At 34.0% G+C, this 19984-nt stretch overlaps 1 protein-coding gene across 50 annotated transcripts in view; it reads right to left on the bottom strand.

Moving 5' to 3' along the window:
- Positions 1 to 19984, bottom strand: part of CLASP2 (cytoplasmic linker associated protein 2) — a 152447-nt gene that overhangs the window by 19688 nt on the left and 112775 nt on the right. For 27 of the 50 annotated variants that reach the window (XM_031469849.2, XM_064496800.1, XM_064496762.1 and 24 more), the window contains 4 exons: positions 18763 to 18826; positions 8578 to 8741; positions 7717 to 7795; positions 3770 to 3913 (listed from right to left, as the gene is read on the bottom strand). In XM_031469849.2, coding sequence (XP_031325709.1) covers positions 3770 to 3913; positions 7717 to 7795; positions 8578 to 8741; positions 18763 to 18826 — 451 coding nt within the window. Of the gene's footprint in view, positions 1 to 3769; positions 3914 to 7532; positions 7584 to 7716; positions 7796 to 8577; positions 8742 to 18762; positions 18827 to 19984 lie in introns of all 50 variants that reach the window. The other 23 variants (XM_031469841.2, XM_064496759.1, XM_064496765.1 and 20 more) reach the window with 1 other exon arrangement.

Here is a 19984-nt window from a genome sequence, read left to right as displayed (position 1 = left end):
CATTACTAATTCAGTTTTCCTAATAAATGATTACAAGAAAAAAGATGGGTGGAAATAAAAAAGTACATCCCTAAGCTATACAAAGCCCATCCAGAGCAACTTAGCACTTTACCTTTCATTTTCTCAATATATGCTTCTTAAATTAAGTAGCCATATGTAGTCTTCTCTCAAAGCACCTAATCTTAACAAATCTATAATTCAAAGCTAAAACTAGTCTAATGTTGTGGAAATTGGAACAAAACAAAGGTATTCAGATCAGTTAAGAAAATATAAAGCTCTTTTCTCCTTTTAAAGTAACCAACTGAGTTAATAAAAGCCAAACTGAAATTCAGATTTCATAGAAACTTAACTGAGAGGAGAGAGAAGTGCATATAGTTCATGATCGTGACTTGTATCCAAATGTGTACGTCTTGTTCTGGACCTTTCTGATCCCACTCTGAAAACCTGAGTGTTTGTTGTCTATGGCATCTAAGACACAGGAGGGGGATGGCTAAAGCATGTTACACTGGAGCAATGGCACAATACACAACATAGCCTTCAAAGATGATGTTGCTCTAAACATGAAGAGACTGGGAGAGGACTATATATATTGCTGAAGAAAAAATTATAAAACAGCTATAACACAAGCCCATTTTGTTAAAAACACCAACATAGTATATATTGTGTGGGTTTGTGCTCTGACATGTTAATGGTGCTTAAATAAAGCTATTTACACTTTGCAACAAAACTTTATGATCCTGTGTCTTTTTTGGAACCAAAACATTGAAAAAAATCTCAAATCAATTTGAGCAAATGAATTAATGATTGTTAACATATACTTTATTGCATCTAAAGTTTATTTTGGTGTATGAGATTCAGCTTTATTTTCCTTCTAGAGACAGAGACCACTTGTTCCCAAAGCAATGAGTATATTCTTTCCTCATGACTTGAAGTGACACTCTTATCACAAACTAATCTTCTCCATAAACCTAAGTTTCTCAGGATCCTCCATTATAGTCCATTGATCTAGGTGTCTATTTCTGCAGGTTTAAACTGCATGATTTAAGATGTAATAGCTTTAGTGTATTTTGATGAAGTCCTTCATTTGTTAGTTCTAATGTCACATTGACTTTACTAGCTACATTTATTTAAAAATAATTTTTAAGTCTTTAAATAAAAGTAACACACACTTATGGATTTTTTAAAAACCAAACTTTTTTAGAAAAGGTTTTATAATTCTCAATTCCCCTGTTCAGTTCTCCATAGGGTTCCCTTTTGTAATGCCTGCTTTTTCTGATTCTTAGGCATTCATGGGCTCATATAATTATTTCTTGATTTGTCAGCTAGAGACATTTTTCAGTGATTTCCTACTACAATAGATGAAAACTTAGGTTCCTTTCCGTATCAGCCCTCTAACCTATTTTCCCTCACACAACACAGCAATGGTCCATTTTTGTCATGTTAGCCAGCATAATCTTTAAAAACATAAATCAGATCATACCATTCCCTTACTTAAAACATGCCAATGGTTTCTATAGTCACATCAGTATTCTTGTCCTTGGAATATTCCCCAATTCTCAGTTTTGATGAAACTCAATTTATCTATTTTTCCTTTTGTTGTTTGTGATCCTGGTTAAAATCCATTGTCAAATCCAAGGTCATGAAGATTAATCCCTGTTTTCTTTTAAGAGTTTTATAGGTTTAGCTTTTACATTTAAGTCTTTCATCATTTTCAATTAATTTTTGTATACGGTGTGAAGTAAAGGTTCAACTTCATTTTTTTACATGTGGCTATTTAGTTGTCCCAGCACAATTTGTTGAAAGGACTGTAATTTCCTTACTGAATGATCTCGGCACCTTTGCCGAAAATCAGCTGGCCACAGACACAGGTTTTTTCTGAACTCTCATTTCTGTTCCATTGTTCTTTATGTCTGTTCTTATGCCAGTACCACACTATCTTGGTTATTATTACTTTGTACTTGGTTTTGAAATCAGACAAGTGTAAAGCCTTCTTATTTTATTTCTTTTCCCCCAAGACTGTTTTGGCTATCATGGGTCCCTTGGAATTTCATTATGAATTTTGGAAACAGCTTGTCAACTTCTACAAAGCCAGCTGGGATTGTAGTAGGGATTACACTGAATCTGTAGTTCACTTTGGGGATTGCTGCCACCTTTGCAATACTGAGTCTTCTGATCCAAGAACACGGGATGTTTTTCCATTTATTTAAATCTTATTTAATTTCTTTCAAAATTATTTTATATTTTATACTTCCTTTGTTAAATTTATTCCTATTTTAATCTTTTCAATGTTACTACAAATGGAATTGTTTTCTTAATTTCATTTCTGGATTGTTGACTTCAAGAGTTTATAGATACAACAGATTTTTGTATACTTTGTTATACTGCAACCCTGCTGAATGTGTTTATTAGTTCTAATAGTTTTTCAGTGATTCTGAAGGATTTTCTATATATTAAATTGCTTGCAGATAGAAATGTATACAGTATACTGTCTAATTTCTACGGATTTGTGAGCTCCCCACATTTCTTTCTGTTATTGATTTCTAATTTCATTCCATTGTAGCCAAAGAACATAACCTGTATTTCTTTTAATCCTTTTATAAAAAAACCTATTGAGGTTTGTTTCATAACCTAGCATATGGTTTATCTGGAGAATGTTTCATGTGCCCTTAGGAGAATGTATATTCTGCTGTTGTTGGGTGAAGAGTTCATCATTAGAAATAAAAGTCACAAAATTTATATTTTTATGTACTCTTCTACAGCAAATATCAAAGGGAATGATTCACCAAGGAAGAGAGTCAACAAAGCCAGACACAGGATGCAAGAAATGAATGATTAGGAGTGAAGAGAAGCCTCAGGAAGATGGTGAAGAGATCAGTGTCTAGAAAGGACTTCTCCAGAAAAATAATCTATGTTTTTGAGCATATGGAAAATTTTAGCAATAAGCATGTGGCAGGAATTGAAAATATTTACAAATACTTAAAAAAATTTTGGGAAAAAAACCAGGCAAATGAAAAATAAGGCAAATTACAGGACAAATTAAGCTTCTGTAAGGAGGCAGTAATAAACCACTTTGTATGGGAGTGAATACTTCCACAGTCAAAATTAAAGCTTTTCAATTGATTACCAACAACGGATTCATAAGTATTTTTAAGGTTATGAGGAAAGACATAGGAAAGGATGTGGGAATAGTATGGAAAAGTTAAGTCTTCATTTACAAAGATAGATAGATACATAATGGCTTTTTTTCCCAACAGATCAATAGATAATGCCTAAAATTAATAAATCAAGAAACAGCGCAAGCTCTCATTTGAAGTAATGCAATGGAAAAGATTTGAAATATTTAGAATGGTTATAAGATTAGAGGTTGGGAAGACTGTGGCAAGGACAGCTTTTTTCTTTCCTTTTTTTAAACTGAAGTATAGTCAGTTTACAGTGTTGTGTTAATTTCTGGTGTACAGCACAGTGATTCAGTTATGTATTTATATATTCGTTTTCATATTCTTTTTCATTATAGGTTATTATAAGATATTGAATATAGTTCCATGTAGGACAGCTATTCTTGATTCTAAGTTTGAAAATTATATTAATTGCATAAAATTGAAAATAATTTAAAAGAGAGGATTTTTTTAAAAAAAAGTCTTCATATCACCGGGTAAATAACTCAATGCTAACTGGTAATGTCCTGAAAATATTACCTCCTTTCACTGGCAATCCAAAATGACTGACTTGCTTTTCTAACTTATCTTCTAAACCTTAAATTAAAACCTACCTTCCGAACATCAGAACTTTTGGGTTCTGTTGTCCATGTGATGACCCGAGACACTGCCAGGCGAGTTTCACTGGAATTTACAAAATCTCCTGGATCCATCTGTTTGGCCAGAGTTTCTATGTATTTGAGGATAGCAACCTTCACCTGCAGAGGCAAACACACAACAACAGGGGACAATCAGCTGGTCACTGAGGGGCAAGGAGAACACTTTAGAAATAATTAGGTGATTTTTTTTTTGACAAATACAAAATGGAAAAGCATCAACAAGAAAAGAGAAATTATATAAACACCTACCTAGTGGAGGTACAAGTATATGATAATGTAGATTTTTTTCACATATGGCAGAACTTTTAAGTTCCATTCCCTGGGTTTGAACAACGGCTGAAAACTCTCTTGGTAAGATTAGACACTTCACCTTGAGTCTGCCTTCAGAGCTTACAACTGACTTTTGTCTCAATTTTCCTGGGAACCAGCCTTTGTAAACTGAGTATAATATGGCTCTTGGTGAAATGCACCAACGTATTTTGGAAGTAAGGTATTGTAAATCAAGTGGGTAATCAAGGTGGGCAGCACAGGTTTCTGGCAAATACACATTAAGACTCACATGATGAGATCAGGTTCCTTAAAAGGTCCATCAACTGCCAGAACTACCTCTCAAAAGAAATGCGACAAAAAAGTTTTATCCAAGTACCAGTGGAGAAGAGACAATACTTATTTGTATAAAAGAGTTATATGAATAGATGTGTGATAGACTGCAGGCTTCAAAACCAGCAGGAGGTGGGGCAAAGCACACATGCTTCTCTCTTAGACGCAGCCTTCTTTATCCTTAATGTGAGCCGCTGTTAAGTTATCTCACCTTCCGCAGGTGTGTTGTGGCAAAAAAAAGAAAAAAAAAAAAAAACACAGAAAAAAACAGAACCACTGTTTTTAAAGTCACATCTTCTTACATTCTAGGGTTTCTAAATAATGGTTCTCTAAGACTTTACCAGTGTACTCTAGAGATAGCACCTGGTACAGTGTATAATCCTTGGCTACAGCAGATGCTAAATACATATTAAATGTTGATTTGCTGACTTACAAAAAGGGAAGTTTAATTATATGATTAAATAGCAACTTCGAAAAAACACTGTAAAAGGTGAAAGTAATCAGGTTCTCTATGCTCTTTCCTCCCTTGTTATTGATCTTAAGATGTCATTCTTTTCACTCAGTCCAAATAAGGTCTCTGGGAAGTACTATGTCAAATTAATATACAGGAAGTAAGTTCTGATTCTTGTACATCTTCCCCTTTCTGCTTGCAGCTTTTTTTTTTTTAAGATAGAAAGCATCAATTTACATTCTTCATTTCACAATAAATGAATTTTAAGAAGTAACTATAACTTTAAGAGATGCATTGGGAAAAAACAGGAGTTAACCTATCAGCCATCTTAAGTGAAATGTACAGGGGAGAGGGAAAGAGACATGGTTAATTCTGGAGTAACAAGTGCAACTAAATTACAGCAGCATGTGCCATTTTGGATTTCTGAAGCCACGCCACTTTCTATCAGTGTGATGAGCTGAAAGGTGACTACAGAAAATCAAAGAATGAACATTAATGTATTTTGTTTTCAATTTGCTACCATCAATAATTGAATAGATTTATCTGCACTGTATGAGATTCAGTTAGTGTAGTGTCTTGGCAATGTACACAGGCATGTAAAGTCTTAAAAGGGTTTCACAGAACAGATGTGTTTACTATGCCATATATAGTTTACTATACTATAAGGCAAAATAACCATAATACACATATAATCATTTGAAAATTTACATTTTGGTAGGATATTCCATAAGGTTAATACATAGTCTGTACTTTTAATAACATAAACATGCATTCCTCTTAAGAGAGGAAAAATACAGTTCCTAAGGTGTGTATAACTCTACAGCATGTTTGTGAAACCCAGAAAAAGAAGTCAATAAAATTACATTTACTTTTTAAAACACTACTTACTCAAATAAAATCGCTCTGTATTGCCAACCCCCTATTCTATTGCTTCCTTTCTGACATTTAGCCACATGATACTCTGTGAGAGATGTAAAATTTTATCTGAAAGATCCAGCACCTTTTCAAGAAAGAATTTTTAAAGATCTCATACTTAAGTTACTTGTGTTTTTTATAACTTGTTAAGTTTTTAATTCTTAATCCTGTCAACCATCTAAATTTACTTTTATTTTCAGCATAAGGTATTACTTCTTGCTATCCTAAAACATCAATTTACGAGCTGAAGAGTGATTTTCCCCTACAGCTTTACATGTGTGTACACAGCATGTTATACAATATATGTATATATAATATAAAGCATAATATATAGTATAAAAGCCACATATACATATATGGCTTTTAGAGAAACAGTCTGATTCCAGTCTCCAGCATAACCTTTTCCAACAGGGAAGTTAGTTTTAATTGTCTGCTTCCCACGGTCTTTCTCTTCAGGCCCCTCTCAGCAACTTTAGTCTCTCCTTTAACTCACCTGTCACCCTTATTTCTTTTTTTTTCCTTTCTTTTTAATTTTTTATTTTTGTCACTCTTATTTCTTAAGCTAATGGTTTAGATCTCCATTTCCACTGGCCCATGAAAAATCTTTATATACACAGCACACTACATACACAGGTTTTCCACAGCACTTGAATACCTACCACCAGTACCCAAATCATAACCTTATCAAAGTTTACAGTTTATCATGTATTATAAATAATAATGATAAAAATTATAAGTTTTATGTTCCTAGAAATGCCTAGCACAACGGCTTAGACAAAGAATAAGTGCAAAAAAATTTATCAGTAATATCAAGTAAATTATTCTCCTTCTGCAGGTTACTTTTAAAAATTAAAACAGATGGAACCCTTGTCACAAACAGCTCTGAGAAAATAACATTATGTTGAGTATAAATCAACCCCAGTAAGAAACACAATTGTGATTTTAAGGCAAAATCATATTCAGAAACTTAAAGGAAAATCAATCCTAGGCAATAATGCTTGTGGAAATATATTTCATGCAGAAAAGAGCAGAATAATTCAAGGCCTGCAAATGCACATATGCTTGTTATTTCCCTGACTTTTAATCTCATTTAAGAAAACTCACTAAGAAACATCTTTAGTAAAGAATTCAGGGACACATCTTTTATATTAAGTTATTTTTTAATGTTAAATTTAATAATTATTTTTAATTAAAAATTGGAATCTACCTAGTTTTCATAAAAATTAACTCAAAAATGTGTGCTAGTAACAATTGAAAAAGCTAACCCTGAATTTTATGCACTGATATATCAGAAACATCACATTGCAAAAAGAAAAAAAAAGTTACTGTTTTAGTTAAGGAGAACTGGAGAATCGCACTGAGATTAAACTTAAAAATTTCTGTTTACTAAATACATAGGCAAAACTGACATTTTGCCCCAAATAGCTATCTAACCCCCTAAACTTAAAAAAAAAAGTATTGGGAAATTACAAACATAAAATTAGATAAGACTGTATAGAGTAAGTCTGCACAACAGCTTAGGGTTAGATGGCCATACTGGCATTGCCTTCTAAATGTATAACCCCAGTAAGCTTCTCCAAAAGACAGTCCGGCATTGAATAACATTTGAAATCAAATCTGTGCATGCTTAACAGGCTTCCAAAGGTTAGTAGTTGAATATATAGATGCGTACAAACATTATCTGAAACACTGCAGAGTTTGTAAAGAGAGTTAAGAAAAGAAATAATGCAGATTAAAACAAAACCAAAAAACCTTGGAGCTCCAAAAAGAGTGAAGCTGGTCCCGAAGTGCTGGCTTGACTGTCTGAAAGTTTATAAAAACAAAATCCACTGATTGAAGAGCTTCTCATGTTAACAGAAATATAAATATCAACATAATTTTATAAATAAAACACTTCAATTCCTTACAAAGTCTTCAAAAAGACCTCAAATTTTACCTTCAAACTTGGTGTTTGGGTCTGATCAACTGTAAATCTCATTAGAATATTGAACTGAAGATCATTTGGAAAAGATTCTCTGAAATAAGAACACAGCAAAATAAAACAAAAACTAAGTCAGCAATTAAGCATTTAGCAAACCTAACAATAGATTATGCTTAATAACGTCAAAACATAATGTCATTCAAGAAGCATGCATGAAGTAGGATCTGTATGTGGTATAGTCTATGCGGTAAAGTATACACTGCAAGCTATTCCCAGGAGAATCTGAACGTTTATACCCTGCAGGGGGTTAAAAAGTGACGCTATAGCAAATAATGGTCTATCTTGTCTCAGCTATAGATTTAATCAGAAATGTATTCAGTAAAAACTTCAACATTATCAGAGATGTTTCCATACCTAATATGTGAATTCTAGACTCACCTCAACTTAGTAAATGGATATGTGAAATAAGTCACTTCAACAATCTACACAAGAAAGTAGAAATATATCATTGGTTCAAAATCTTCTGAAAAAAGAATGCATAATAAAACATTCTTTTCAAAGTTAGAAAATACTTTTACATTTACATTAGATTGAATAAAACCTTCAACTCTACTTTTTGAACATATTTTAGTTACAAAAATACCACCTTGAATTACTCAACCAATGTCAAAAAATTTTTATAGATGAAATGCAGTGTTTGAACTAAGGACCAACACAGCATTAAACAGACCATGTGAATGGGCATCATTAGCATTCACATGGAGCTCATGCAGTCTGCATGGTTTGAAAGAGCTCAGAAATCTGAACTTTTAACACAAAAACTGAATATTCTTGATTACTATTGGGTAAACTTGAAATATATGAAGAAAATCTTACCTGGTAACATCAAGGGCTTTCTGAACTTTTGCCTGAACAGACCCAAGCAAATCAGCACCCATTTTTTTTAGCAGTTGTGTCAACAGTACAAACAACCAATCCTGAAGATCATCTTTGTGGACTTGTATGAAGTCCACCAGAGTCTCCAAAAACATGCTGAACACCTACAGTGGATAAATGGGGAAGGGAAGAGAAAAAGGAGGAAATATTGACCTCTATGATCAATTCAAAACTGAAGTAGAAAGGAATACAGGAATCAGAGGCACAGCGATTGGCAGCCAAGCGGAAAAACAATCTCTCTTGCTTTTCATTGGACTCTGTGATACAAGAGTACATTTGAACTGTTATCCAACTTCTGCTGAAGTTCGACAATTAGCTATTCCATGCAGCATCACTTGGTAAAGAAACTTTGGCCATAATGGCTGGCACACCTAAGCCTGTCAATGATGCCACAGCTTAAAATGAAATCCATTTTATCTGAAATTTAGGGCAAGAAACTACCTGTAGTCTCATCAGCCCTCAGCTCTTTGGAAGAGCGGCAGTGAATTAATCAGAGGATGACTATACTGACAGCTACCTTAAAGCATAAGATTATTCTAACATAATAGGCTGATTGGAGACATCTTAGTTCTTAAAATATCAGTGATGATAAATTTTTTTTGGCATAAGATATGTCATTTATTAAAACTGCCCCAAAAGTAATTTTAAATGACTTAGGATAACTGTAACTGTGCCTAAAATAAATAAAATCAGGACACAAATCTACATGTACATTTTACTGATTCCTAAAAATTCCTGGATGGCATGTTATTAGTCTCTATTTCCACTGATGGGTTTTATACTTGTTTTCAATATTCGTTTACTGGCTTAAAACTTTCTATAAGATGCAAAAAGAAAATTTAAGGGAAGGGAAGCTAATATTGTTAAGTAATTATATCACTAAAAATACTTATGAAAAGTGACATACATTAAGGTTATATCTCCATAAGAAAAGTCAGTATCATACTGGAAAACTTATTTCTAGGTAAAGAGGAAAAAACTCTTAAAAGACAATGTTAGCCATGTTGTATTATGAGACACTATAATCACTATGGATTATAAAAAGTATGGTTTAAAAAAGTTAATAATCTCAAGGTAACTATGCTAATTGGAAAATTAAGAATTTTGTTTTCAATATGTATTTTATTTCTTGAATTTCCTTTATATAGTTATACATGAACTGTTTTTTCTCCTATGTTAGAAACAAAGGATTCTTTCTCTATCACAATTATAACTAAACTTTTTAACATTTGAATCTGAGTAAGAAAAAAAAATACACCTTAACTATTTGCTTAAGATGCTCTCTATTTGTAAAAGCAGAAAGTATGAATACTTTAAATTTTCTAGTACCTTCTGATCCTCAGGCAGTACCTACTTCAACACTGTCTTTATTCACAGTACAGATTCATTAACTCGGGTCCCAATCCCCTGCAACCACACCCAAAGAACCTGGCTTCTCTGAGATTCAAAACTTGGCCCAAGGCTTCACATTAAATGATCTCTGGCCCTCTCCTTAGGTGGGAACACTGCTGAGGAACTTCACTAGACCTACCCTGTAACAAATGTATGTATCTAATCTAGTACTCACTCTTACTGGTACCTGGCAAATCTGTCCAGTGATGTCCTGGAGTCAGTCAGTACCAGCCTAGAAAGTCGACTGTCAAATATTCAGGAATCTTGTGAGCTGGTTGGTGTCTTGAAATCAGCTATATGGGAATATTTACACCACAGAAATTACAGCAAACATTACCAATCAGGACTTCTTGCTCCTCCCTCAGACCTGGTTTACCAGTATAACACTCTTGAATTCTTTGGTTCACTTGCACTCTTATCGTTTCAACTCTTGTCTATTTTCCTAAAAATTCTAACTTTCCGCTTTCAGTATACCAAAACCCATTTTGAAAAGACAGACATTAGAATGCCTAAGTCAACTCTCCCATTTTATCAGGAAATTGAGAACCAGAAAACTAAGTGACTTGCCCAAGGTTTCCACAGCTAATCAATGGCTGTGTCAGGACTTAATTCTAACTCACTTGGTTTTCAATTGTGTTCCATCTACTCTATTACTAGATAAAGTACCTCAGTCTACTTCACTATCATACAAAATAGAATTCTCCATTGACTTTTCTCCGACACTTTGATTTCCTCTATAGCTATCCTTCTAATAACCATTTCTCTAAGGAAAAGCCAATTTTATTTCCTTTTGAGACTAATCTTTCTGTATCCCTGCTCTCTGAAGTATGATCTCCTCTATCTTTACTTTTATTCTCAACCTAAATCCTTTCTTTTTTTTTTTAACAGATGCAGAAGACACTGTTTCAAGAATTTCTCCTTTGATTTCTATCCTATTAGGCCCACCAACTATCTTCTAATCATGAAATGTAGCAGAATTTTCATTAGCTTAGTATGCTTGGCCATTCTGTAGCTTGACACTGACTTCCTCTTATTATCTCCCTTCCTTCCTTCATTCTTGTTGCCAGGCATTTTCCTTTTGCATCCTAAATGTGGGGAGATCCAAGAGCCAGTCTTCATCCTGTCTCTTTTTTCATCAGAGAAGGAATCCCTTTACATAGCCTCTCTGATCTAGCCTACTAGGCCCCACAACCTCTACAACAGCTCTCATTTTTGGCCTTTCTCAAATCTGTCCCATACAGTCTCATTGTGGCACCAGGCCTTTCTGACCTCAAGTCTGGATTTCTGCAATAGGCCAGAGAGTAAATATTCTAGACTTCGCAGGCCATGTGGTGTCTGTGGCAACTACTCAACCCTGTCATTGTGGCACAGCCATGGACGGTATGCAAACAAGTGAGCACAGCTGTGTTCCAATAGAACTTTATTTACAAAACAGGCGCCAGGCCAACTCATTCCTCTTTCTCACCATCAGACTGTAATTACAGTCTTTTGATAGAAACAAGATCCCTTAATGTCACTTTACTGTCTACAGAATCATGTCATAAATGCTTAGACAAGGCTCTAACTCTCTGAACTGATCTTGGACTCTGTCCCTCACACATCTCACATCCACTCCTGATTTCCTACCACACTTCCTCCTCCCCCTACTTACACATAGTGCATGACTCCCTACAAAGCTTCCCACTCCAGTCTCACCCAGAAAGCTTCGTGGATCTCTTCAGATAACAGTCACTGATCATCACTTGGAACTAGTGGTGGGAAGTAGGACTAGCTTTGGTGCTATTTCACTTTTTCTGTATTTATATTATCTTCGTATCTGGAACATAATAACATTTGAGAATAGAAACTATATTTCTAGTCTTACATCTCTAATTAGAACCAAGCCTAAAGTTATCAGAGGCTGAGGATGAATAAAAAGTCATTCAATTGAAGTGTAGGAAGAGTTCCTCAAGAGTAAGGATTTTCCCCTAAGCAAGTAAAACCCTGTAGCTGGTATCCAACTTGTTTTCTTAATGCAAGGGAAGATATGTAAGACCTTCCTTTCATCCCAGCCAACATTTTCTTTTTCTTTCGTACAAATTTTCTGACACCTCCTACTTCTCTAGACTCAGGCTAGTCATTCTTGGGAGGTACTTTCTTCTCTTGCTGACATAATCCAAACTTTATGTTTCTGTCAAGATCTGAACTGTTATTCTCCTAAGGAGATATTTCTTTTAATTAGATATAATGTGAGTACAGCTGAATAAGAATGTAGGCATGTTATTTACAGTACTCCACATACAGAAGTATACTATTTTTTCCAAAATACTTATATCCTGTCAATGGTACTTACTAAATGATAAATATGTACATTTATATATATGTGTGTGTGTGTGTGTATAGATATATATATATATCCATTCAAAATATATATTGGAAATTTCTCATAACATTTCTTACTTGATTGCTGTATGGCAAAGAGTTCACTGTCAAATTTTGATATTCTCTCATTTCCTCGTCTATGATTAAATAAGAAAGAGGAAAGTGGATATACTAATATAATACTAGGACTAAAAATTTGATTTCAGAAGAGAAAGTTGCTCTTAACAGCTCCTTAAACTGCTCTGTTTGCTTTCATGGAATGACATTAATAGAATATTACAAACTGCATGTGGGGAGGTTGGAACTCAATTAAAAAAAATAATTGTGAAACTTGGGAATTTTTTTTTTTAATAAATTCAATGAAACCAACCTTCAATGGAATCAACTTATAATCTCACATATCTCACAACAGTAGTTTATTGGAAAAAAATTCTATTATTTGAACTATTACAATTGAGGCAGCCTTCTCTAAACCTCACTTATATCTTAGGTGTGCCAGTCATCAAATACAGAACAGAAGAACATAATCAAATTAGATTAATTAGTAGATTAAAAAGCACATCTCCAAACAGAATGACAGTTTGCATAACTGCAAATAGCATTTCGTGGATTGCAAAGGGTCCAACACTGCATGAACTCTTCGGGAGAGAAAATAGAGAAAAAGGGTTAATTTCACAGTCATGCAGTAAAGTTAGGTTTCCAACAAATATTGAACCAACTTACTCTCTATTGAGAGTTCCAACACAGGGGACAGCATGCAAAAGGAAAAAAAGAAAAAAAAAAAGAAAAACACACAAATTAGTCGCCATCAATGCCAAGTTCCTGTATGGAAGAAAAACACTTAGAAAATAAAAGTGACACATGTTTTTCAAAGTTTTATGGTAAACTCAAAACAGTTTTTAAAAACAAGAGTTAAATGAACAGTATGGGAGAAAAGTATGTGATTTTCCTGTGTTTTTCTCTCACCTCCTTGCCAAGGAAATCTAAAAACAAAAATTCCCTTATTTTCCAGACCCCATTATCCTTGAGGCTCAACTTCTAGAAAGAATCTAAGACTAAGAGATACCTGTCAAAACTTCTAAACAGGGCCAACATTTGCTCCCAAAACACAGTATCTAGAATTTTTATCTTATCTCTTTTTTTTTCCTCTTCAGAAGCAATGGATTTACAAGTTAAATTATTTCTTTGAAGGCTTGGAACAGTTACTATTGTTTGGAGGTAAAAAGGAACCATGCCACAACTTTTAATTTTCCCCACATAAGATGTATGTTTTGGTGTCCTGATCCTAAGACTGCAGGCAGCTCAGCTGCCTAGAACATCAGGAGACCAGCCATGACTTTATAAGCAGGGCACTCAGCTGTGCCCCGCTTTAGTAGCCGCAGACGAAATTCAGGACTTCAAGAGGTAGGACTACACAGACCATAAAATGTCAATTCAAAGCCTGCACTTTAGTGAAGGTGGCTCTTCTCAAGCAGTTCCTTCAAAGTCAAATGTCAGAACCACAGGGGCTTTTGGCATCTGACACTCCTTACATTTGAGGGGAAAAAGTGGGTCTAGAGTAGTCACGATAAAAATCTGCCCTGAATTCCTTAATTTTTCAAACTATTTAAATTTAGTTTCTAAAAACTTACATAGTGCTTGGTGTGTTATAAGAGTTTTACAAATATTAACTTATTTAATCATCATCTCCCAATCTTATTAATTTTATTTTACAGAAGTGATGGAGGCAGAATCTGAATGCGAGCAATCCAGCTCCACTATCCACACCTGTTATCACTATGTTGTGCTGAATCTCTTAGAAAAATACTAAGAGGCTTTAAATTATACATTTGCAGCTTTGTAGACTAAATTACTATCAAACATAAACTGTGACTGATTACTGGTATCTTAAGCAAAAAAAAAAGTTTACTTATCAAGTTACAAGATAATCAAATAATTTCAGCTTATAAACTGTATTTACCAACCACATTCCTGCTGTCCCAGGAAAAAAATCCAGCATCCATTTTAACTGTATTCAGAAAGAGCTCTTTTCCAGACCTTCCTTTCTGGAATGTTTGCACTGGATACCAGAGCTAGCCTGATATTTTAGTTGGACTCAGATGCATACTCTAAAATAGATAAGAGAAACATTCTGGGGGCTGGAGGTGATTCTAGATGAAAGGAGATGCAGTCGCTGCTCCAACCTGGTTCTCTAAGTACCCTGTTTCTGCTGGGGACACCAGGTAGTCTCAATCATGTCTAGGAGAAGTGAGAATAACTTTCAGTTATCATGGAAGCCAGCTACTATCCAGAAGCTGTTAACACAGAGACTGAAATGTGGACTTCAACATAAAAGTACATGGGAAAATCCACCCAACCTAGCTCATGGTATGAGGTGCCTCCATGCCGAGGGCAAGGCCTCAGACAGTTTCTGTCCTGTGAGCTTTCAGGATAGCTGAGGTTACAGATAAGAGATTTCAATTCAGAGTGTTTGAGGAAGAAAGAGAAGTGTCCCTGAGAGTCTATTTGAAGGCTGTGAGGAAAAGCACATGGCACGTCTGAAGAAGTGAACATACTTTTCAGGCTGGGTTGAGAGTGAGAAAGGAATGACAAGCAAAGATGATAGGCTTTGCCCAGATATTTTTTTGAGGGTAATGAGTAGTCACTGAAGGGTTTTAAGGTAGTAGAGAAGATTTACCTTTTATTTATTTATTTTCCTTTAGAATTATTTTATTAGATTGTAAGTGTACAACTGCTTCTTAACTCTACACACACAGTTTTTTAAACGAATAATGTTACGTCTTATTGAACCATAATCCTTGCTAAGTGCTTTTCAAAACTTTGAGAAAACCCTTTAAAAAAGGTTTTACATGTCACCCAAAACTTACACATTTAACATTATCAAAAGAAGAATGCCTTCTTACAGAGATCTCTAAAAAGAAACAATTAAGAGCCTAGAGAAGATTTACCTTTTAGAAAGATTACTCAAGGATGCAGTGCAGAGGAGAATTTAAGGACAGGAGGTGCAGCAGACTAAAGACAACTGTCCCCTGAATTACTAGTGAGAATGGAAAGCTGTTTAGAATGTTGAATCAATTAGGACTGAATAAGTTTCTAGAATGATGCCCAGATTCCTCACTTCAGCAATGAGGGGATGGTGCTTTCAACAAATGAGATAGTGCAATGTAGGAGGAAGAGCAGTTTTGAGGCTAAAGATAACCAAAAAGACTAAGAAAGTGCAGGAGTAAAATATGGGCTGGAAGTACCACTTGGGAGCCATTAGGATAAAGTGGGTAATTTATGATTCAGATAAGGTACCAAGGGGAGAAAGATGGCCCAGGGCAACGCACTAACCAACACCAACATCACTAAAACAAGCAGAGAGATAAGTGTCTGAAAGTTAAAGTAGAAGAACTGGTGTGAGGGAGATGGAGCAGGCGCAACAGAAAAGCCCCTCCTCCTCCTCTCCCACACCACAGTCCTTAAATGACAGAAAAGATGCACTGAGAAAACTCACAACAAAGTTGAAAAATGAAAACGGATCTCAAACAGCAAACTGAAATTTTGAGAAATTTCTGGAAGACCAAGCAGATGAGACCATATTAGCAAAAACCAGAGTATGTTTTTATGCCTCAAGGTGAACCCTCCTTTCATTCTCAAAGAAGAAAAAGTAGAAAGAATGGGTTTATATGCAGTTAAGTTTGCTGGTCTGGAGTTTCTGCTTGATGCCTTTTACTTTCTTGGTAAGCTAAGAGGCCAGGACATATGCTTTGGGCATGAGATGGGTGGGGAGGTGAAGAAGGCTGGAGTTTGAGGAGATACTACTTGACACAGTCTCCATGAAGGACAGAAGAGAAAAACAAGAGGAAGAGGCAAGGCATACTGAGCATTTAGACAAAAACTACGGATCAGAATTGAAGAATGGCAGGAATATTCAGGAATAACAGGGCTGATTTCACCCAGCAGCGGCCAGTACACTGTTTCCCTTCAAAAGTCCTAACCTTCAACCAGTGGCATGAGCATGAGCATGAGCAAGGGTTCTTGAATACATGTTTTTATTTTAGCGTCAATGACCAGAGTCAATCATACAGAAAAGGGGTTGCAAACTGTGGTCTGCGAGCTAAGAATGGTTTTTACATTTTAAAATGTTTAAAGAAAACAAAACAAAATATAAGGCTTTTTAGTGACACATGAAAATTATATGAAAATTAAAATTTCAATATTCATAAATAAAGCTTTATTGCAACCCAGCCATGGTCATTTGTTTACACATTGTCTATGGATGCCTTTGTGTTATAATGGCAGAATTGAGTAGTTGTCACAGAGACCATTATGGCCCACCAAGCTACAAGTATTTACTAGCCTTTATAGGAAAAAAGAAAGAAAAGAAAAGGTCTACCCTTGATAGAGAACAAACTTGTATTTAGAAAGAAAAGAAAGTATCAAAAACAGCTGCTTGATCCTGAAGACCAGACTGTTAGTACTTTATAAACATACATTAAAAAAGGGAGGGGAGATAGCTACTATTTTAACAGTATCAGGATATAATGCAGAAACTCAAATCCAGCCCTGACATTTTTAACTTGGCACAGTATAGTGACATATCCATTTTATTCTTAATGAATTACCTTGTTGGCAGAGCCTCTGATGAACAATCACCAAATAAGTCAAACAAACAAAAAAAATTAACAAAAATCTTCCCATTACATTTATATTCACGGAACTAAAAAACCAAAAACCAAACCAGGCAAAGCCAAATGGATCAACTGTATGCTGTTATAAACCCCATGGAGAAAAACCAAAAAGCCACCTTCCTGAGAACTCTAGGTAGGACTTAGCTGGTTCTCCACATCTACTAAGGGGAGGTCAAACATTTGTACTCAGTTCAGTTCTTTCACCACTATCAAACTCGACTTTCATATTTGATCTTCAAGAGACTTTTTAAAAAAAGTGTTTTTCTTTATTACTGTGTAAATCCTAGTATCCTACAAAATTGCATTATTGTCCCAATAAAAAATAAAAACCCGTGACTTCAAGAAATAATCCAGCTTCAGTCTTATACCTTCTAGGAGAGAAGAATCAGATCACTTATTGAAGATGTTTTAAAACTCTAAAAAGTTGTATAGATTATTAGTTAAAATATCTTTTAATAAAATAGGCCCACCCAGATCATAAGTGTCTTGTCCTTTGACTCATACTGCCAACAAAAAATGTCAACAGCTAATCTGTTCAGGATTTACAGAAATTTTTGCAGTAAAGCAATTCCTACAGCTGTAGTTAGTGGTAGCAATATCAGTATAAAATGGTACAGTTATGTACATGCTCAGTTTGAAAGTTATAAAGTTAGTGTACTTTAATCTGTCTTTAATAGGATCTTGCATTGGTTAAAATAAATACACCTTCTCATAAAAAGATAACCTTTAAAAATTATTGTTTCAAAGTAAAAGCAATTTATAATCCTTAGCTAGATTTTAATTTATATATAAAGTGGAATTTTAGTATCTTTAAGTAGTGTCACAAGTAATGAAAATAGAAAAAAATGAGGAGGAAATGACATGTGCAACAATAAAGTGAAGACAATTTAAAAAACAATAAAGTGAAATTAATTTTTTCTTATGATTTCCCTTCCACATCTCCCTCTCACTTAGGTTAGAAATTCTCATGTAGACATCTGTGGTCCTAAAGGAAGATATTGAATAAAGTTTCACCACTGTCAATCAATTGCTGAAAACAGAATAAATGAATACATTTTACAACAGTACTATCCATCAAGGTAAATCACAATTTCACAGTACACATGCAGATTATGCAAAAGTACTTAAATATATTTCAATCAACATTAAACATTCAACAGTGTTCTGAAGATTTTTATGAACTATTTCAATATATAAAATGGTTCTTTTATATTAGTACCAAACTATGGCTGAAGCCATATTTTGTGCTTTTGTGTTATTTAATGGCAAGTCTTTTCTACAAAATTGCTCTTTTAAGATAAAAATATATTTACATCAATAGAGAAGAAAACTTAATAAAAAATAAGAAACTTTTTCCAACTTACCCCAATTATTTCCTCTACAAATAGTAAAATGTTTTTAGTGATACAAATACATTCATCCTGACTAGCTATATGTGAGTGTGATTGTTACATCCTTCAGTTTATGGTCTTAGACAATCTCTTTTTGAAAACATTTTAATGATTACCAGAGAGCAGTTTCTAAATTATGTATGATATCAAATACTTGATTTCAATTATGTTTTTAAAATCATTGCCATTTTCGGGGCAATAATAAAATAAAAATGTCTTACAGTTTTTTGTTATTATTTACTTCTTTTCTTGAGGGGGTAATATATGAATGACACCCTACAAAAATAACCTTAAATACTAAAACATACCTTGCCATGAGGATCAGCAAACATTCTTGTGAAAATTTCACATAATCTTTTCAGTTCAACTCGACTGTCAAAATAATAAAGTGGCTAATTAATATCTTGTTGTAGGAAGAAGTAATTTAAAAGTGATCTTACATATAATTGGGCTTCTTAAAAAAGGCTAAAAAATCAGCCCATAAAATTGAGAAATTTTTGGATCTTATCAGTCAGGGCTAAATATAAATTTACCAAATGCAACAACAATTCTGTTGTAACACACACTAGTTTAAAGGTTGAAAGTTATATACAAAGAAATAACTTTATTTCATTACTGTAGCAAGACAAAGGAAACTATACAAATGACATTCCCAGTATATGAATCAATCTCTTAATTGCCATCTGAGGACTAAAATCTTTCTAAATTATGATTACTAATGTGCCATTTAAAATGATACACTGAATCTTATGTTATCCTAATCTAATGGGGTTTGGAACAACACTATGATCATCTATTGCAGTGATTCATGAAGTGTGATATGCCAACATTAAAATGTATTAGGCAGTACATAAACACTTATTTTAAATTACTTAGTTCTAATTATTTCTCAAAATAAATACACAGCTAGTAAACCAAACCCTGATTTCAGGTATCAAGTCAGGAAGTAGCCGTCTGTTATCCAGCATACTCGACCTTATGAATTATCTGAACCAGGTTCTTAAAGAGGTAGACTACAGAGGTTTAAAACATTACACAGATAAAGACAATAAAGATTTTAGAGAGGAAAAGCAAGCAAAAGCCATTAGGAAAGGAAGCCAAATCAAACTCAACTAAAAACCAATATAAACTTCTGTCCTTAGAGAAATTCACTCCAATTACATTTCGTATTATACCAAGGTTCAAATATTACACCAAACACCAAAACTATATCTTCATTTTTGGGTGAGCATAAATATTCTTTCATCTCACTGAAAAACTTATCAGGAATGAATTTTAATAAATTTTTCAGTTTTAAATATGTGTATTTTACTATTTATTTTTATTTAAAAAAATCAGTAACTTTTTATATTTAACTTCTTTTTGTGAATAAAAAGTTTCATTCTAAAATGTTTCTTTCTTTAAATAGAACAAGTTAATTAACTTAAAAAAAATAATGATAGTATAGACGGTCCTAAAGGATTAAGGCTTGGGAAGATATTTTGATGCCACCTTCTGAATTCAGGACAAGTATGAAAGCATACCAGTACC

Source organism: Camelus dromedarius, chromosome 17, assembly GCF_036321535.1.
Source record: "Camelus dromedarius isolate mCamDro1 chromosome 17, mCamDro1.pat, whole genome shotgun sequence".
Taxonomy (NCBI): Eukaryota; Metazoa; Chordata; class Mammalia; order Artiodactyla; family Camelidae; genus Camelus; species Camelus dromedarius.
Note: the sequence above shows the minus strand (reverse complement) of the source record. Positions and strands in the feature narration are given on the sequence as shown.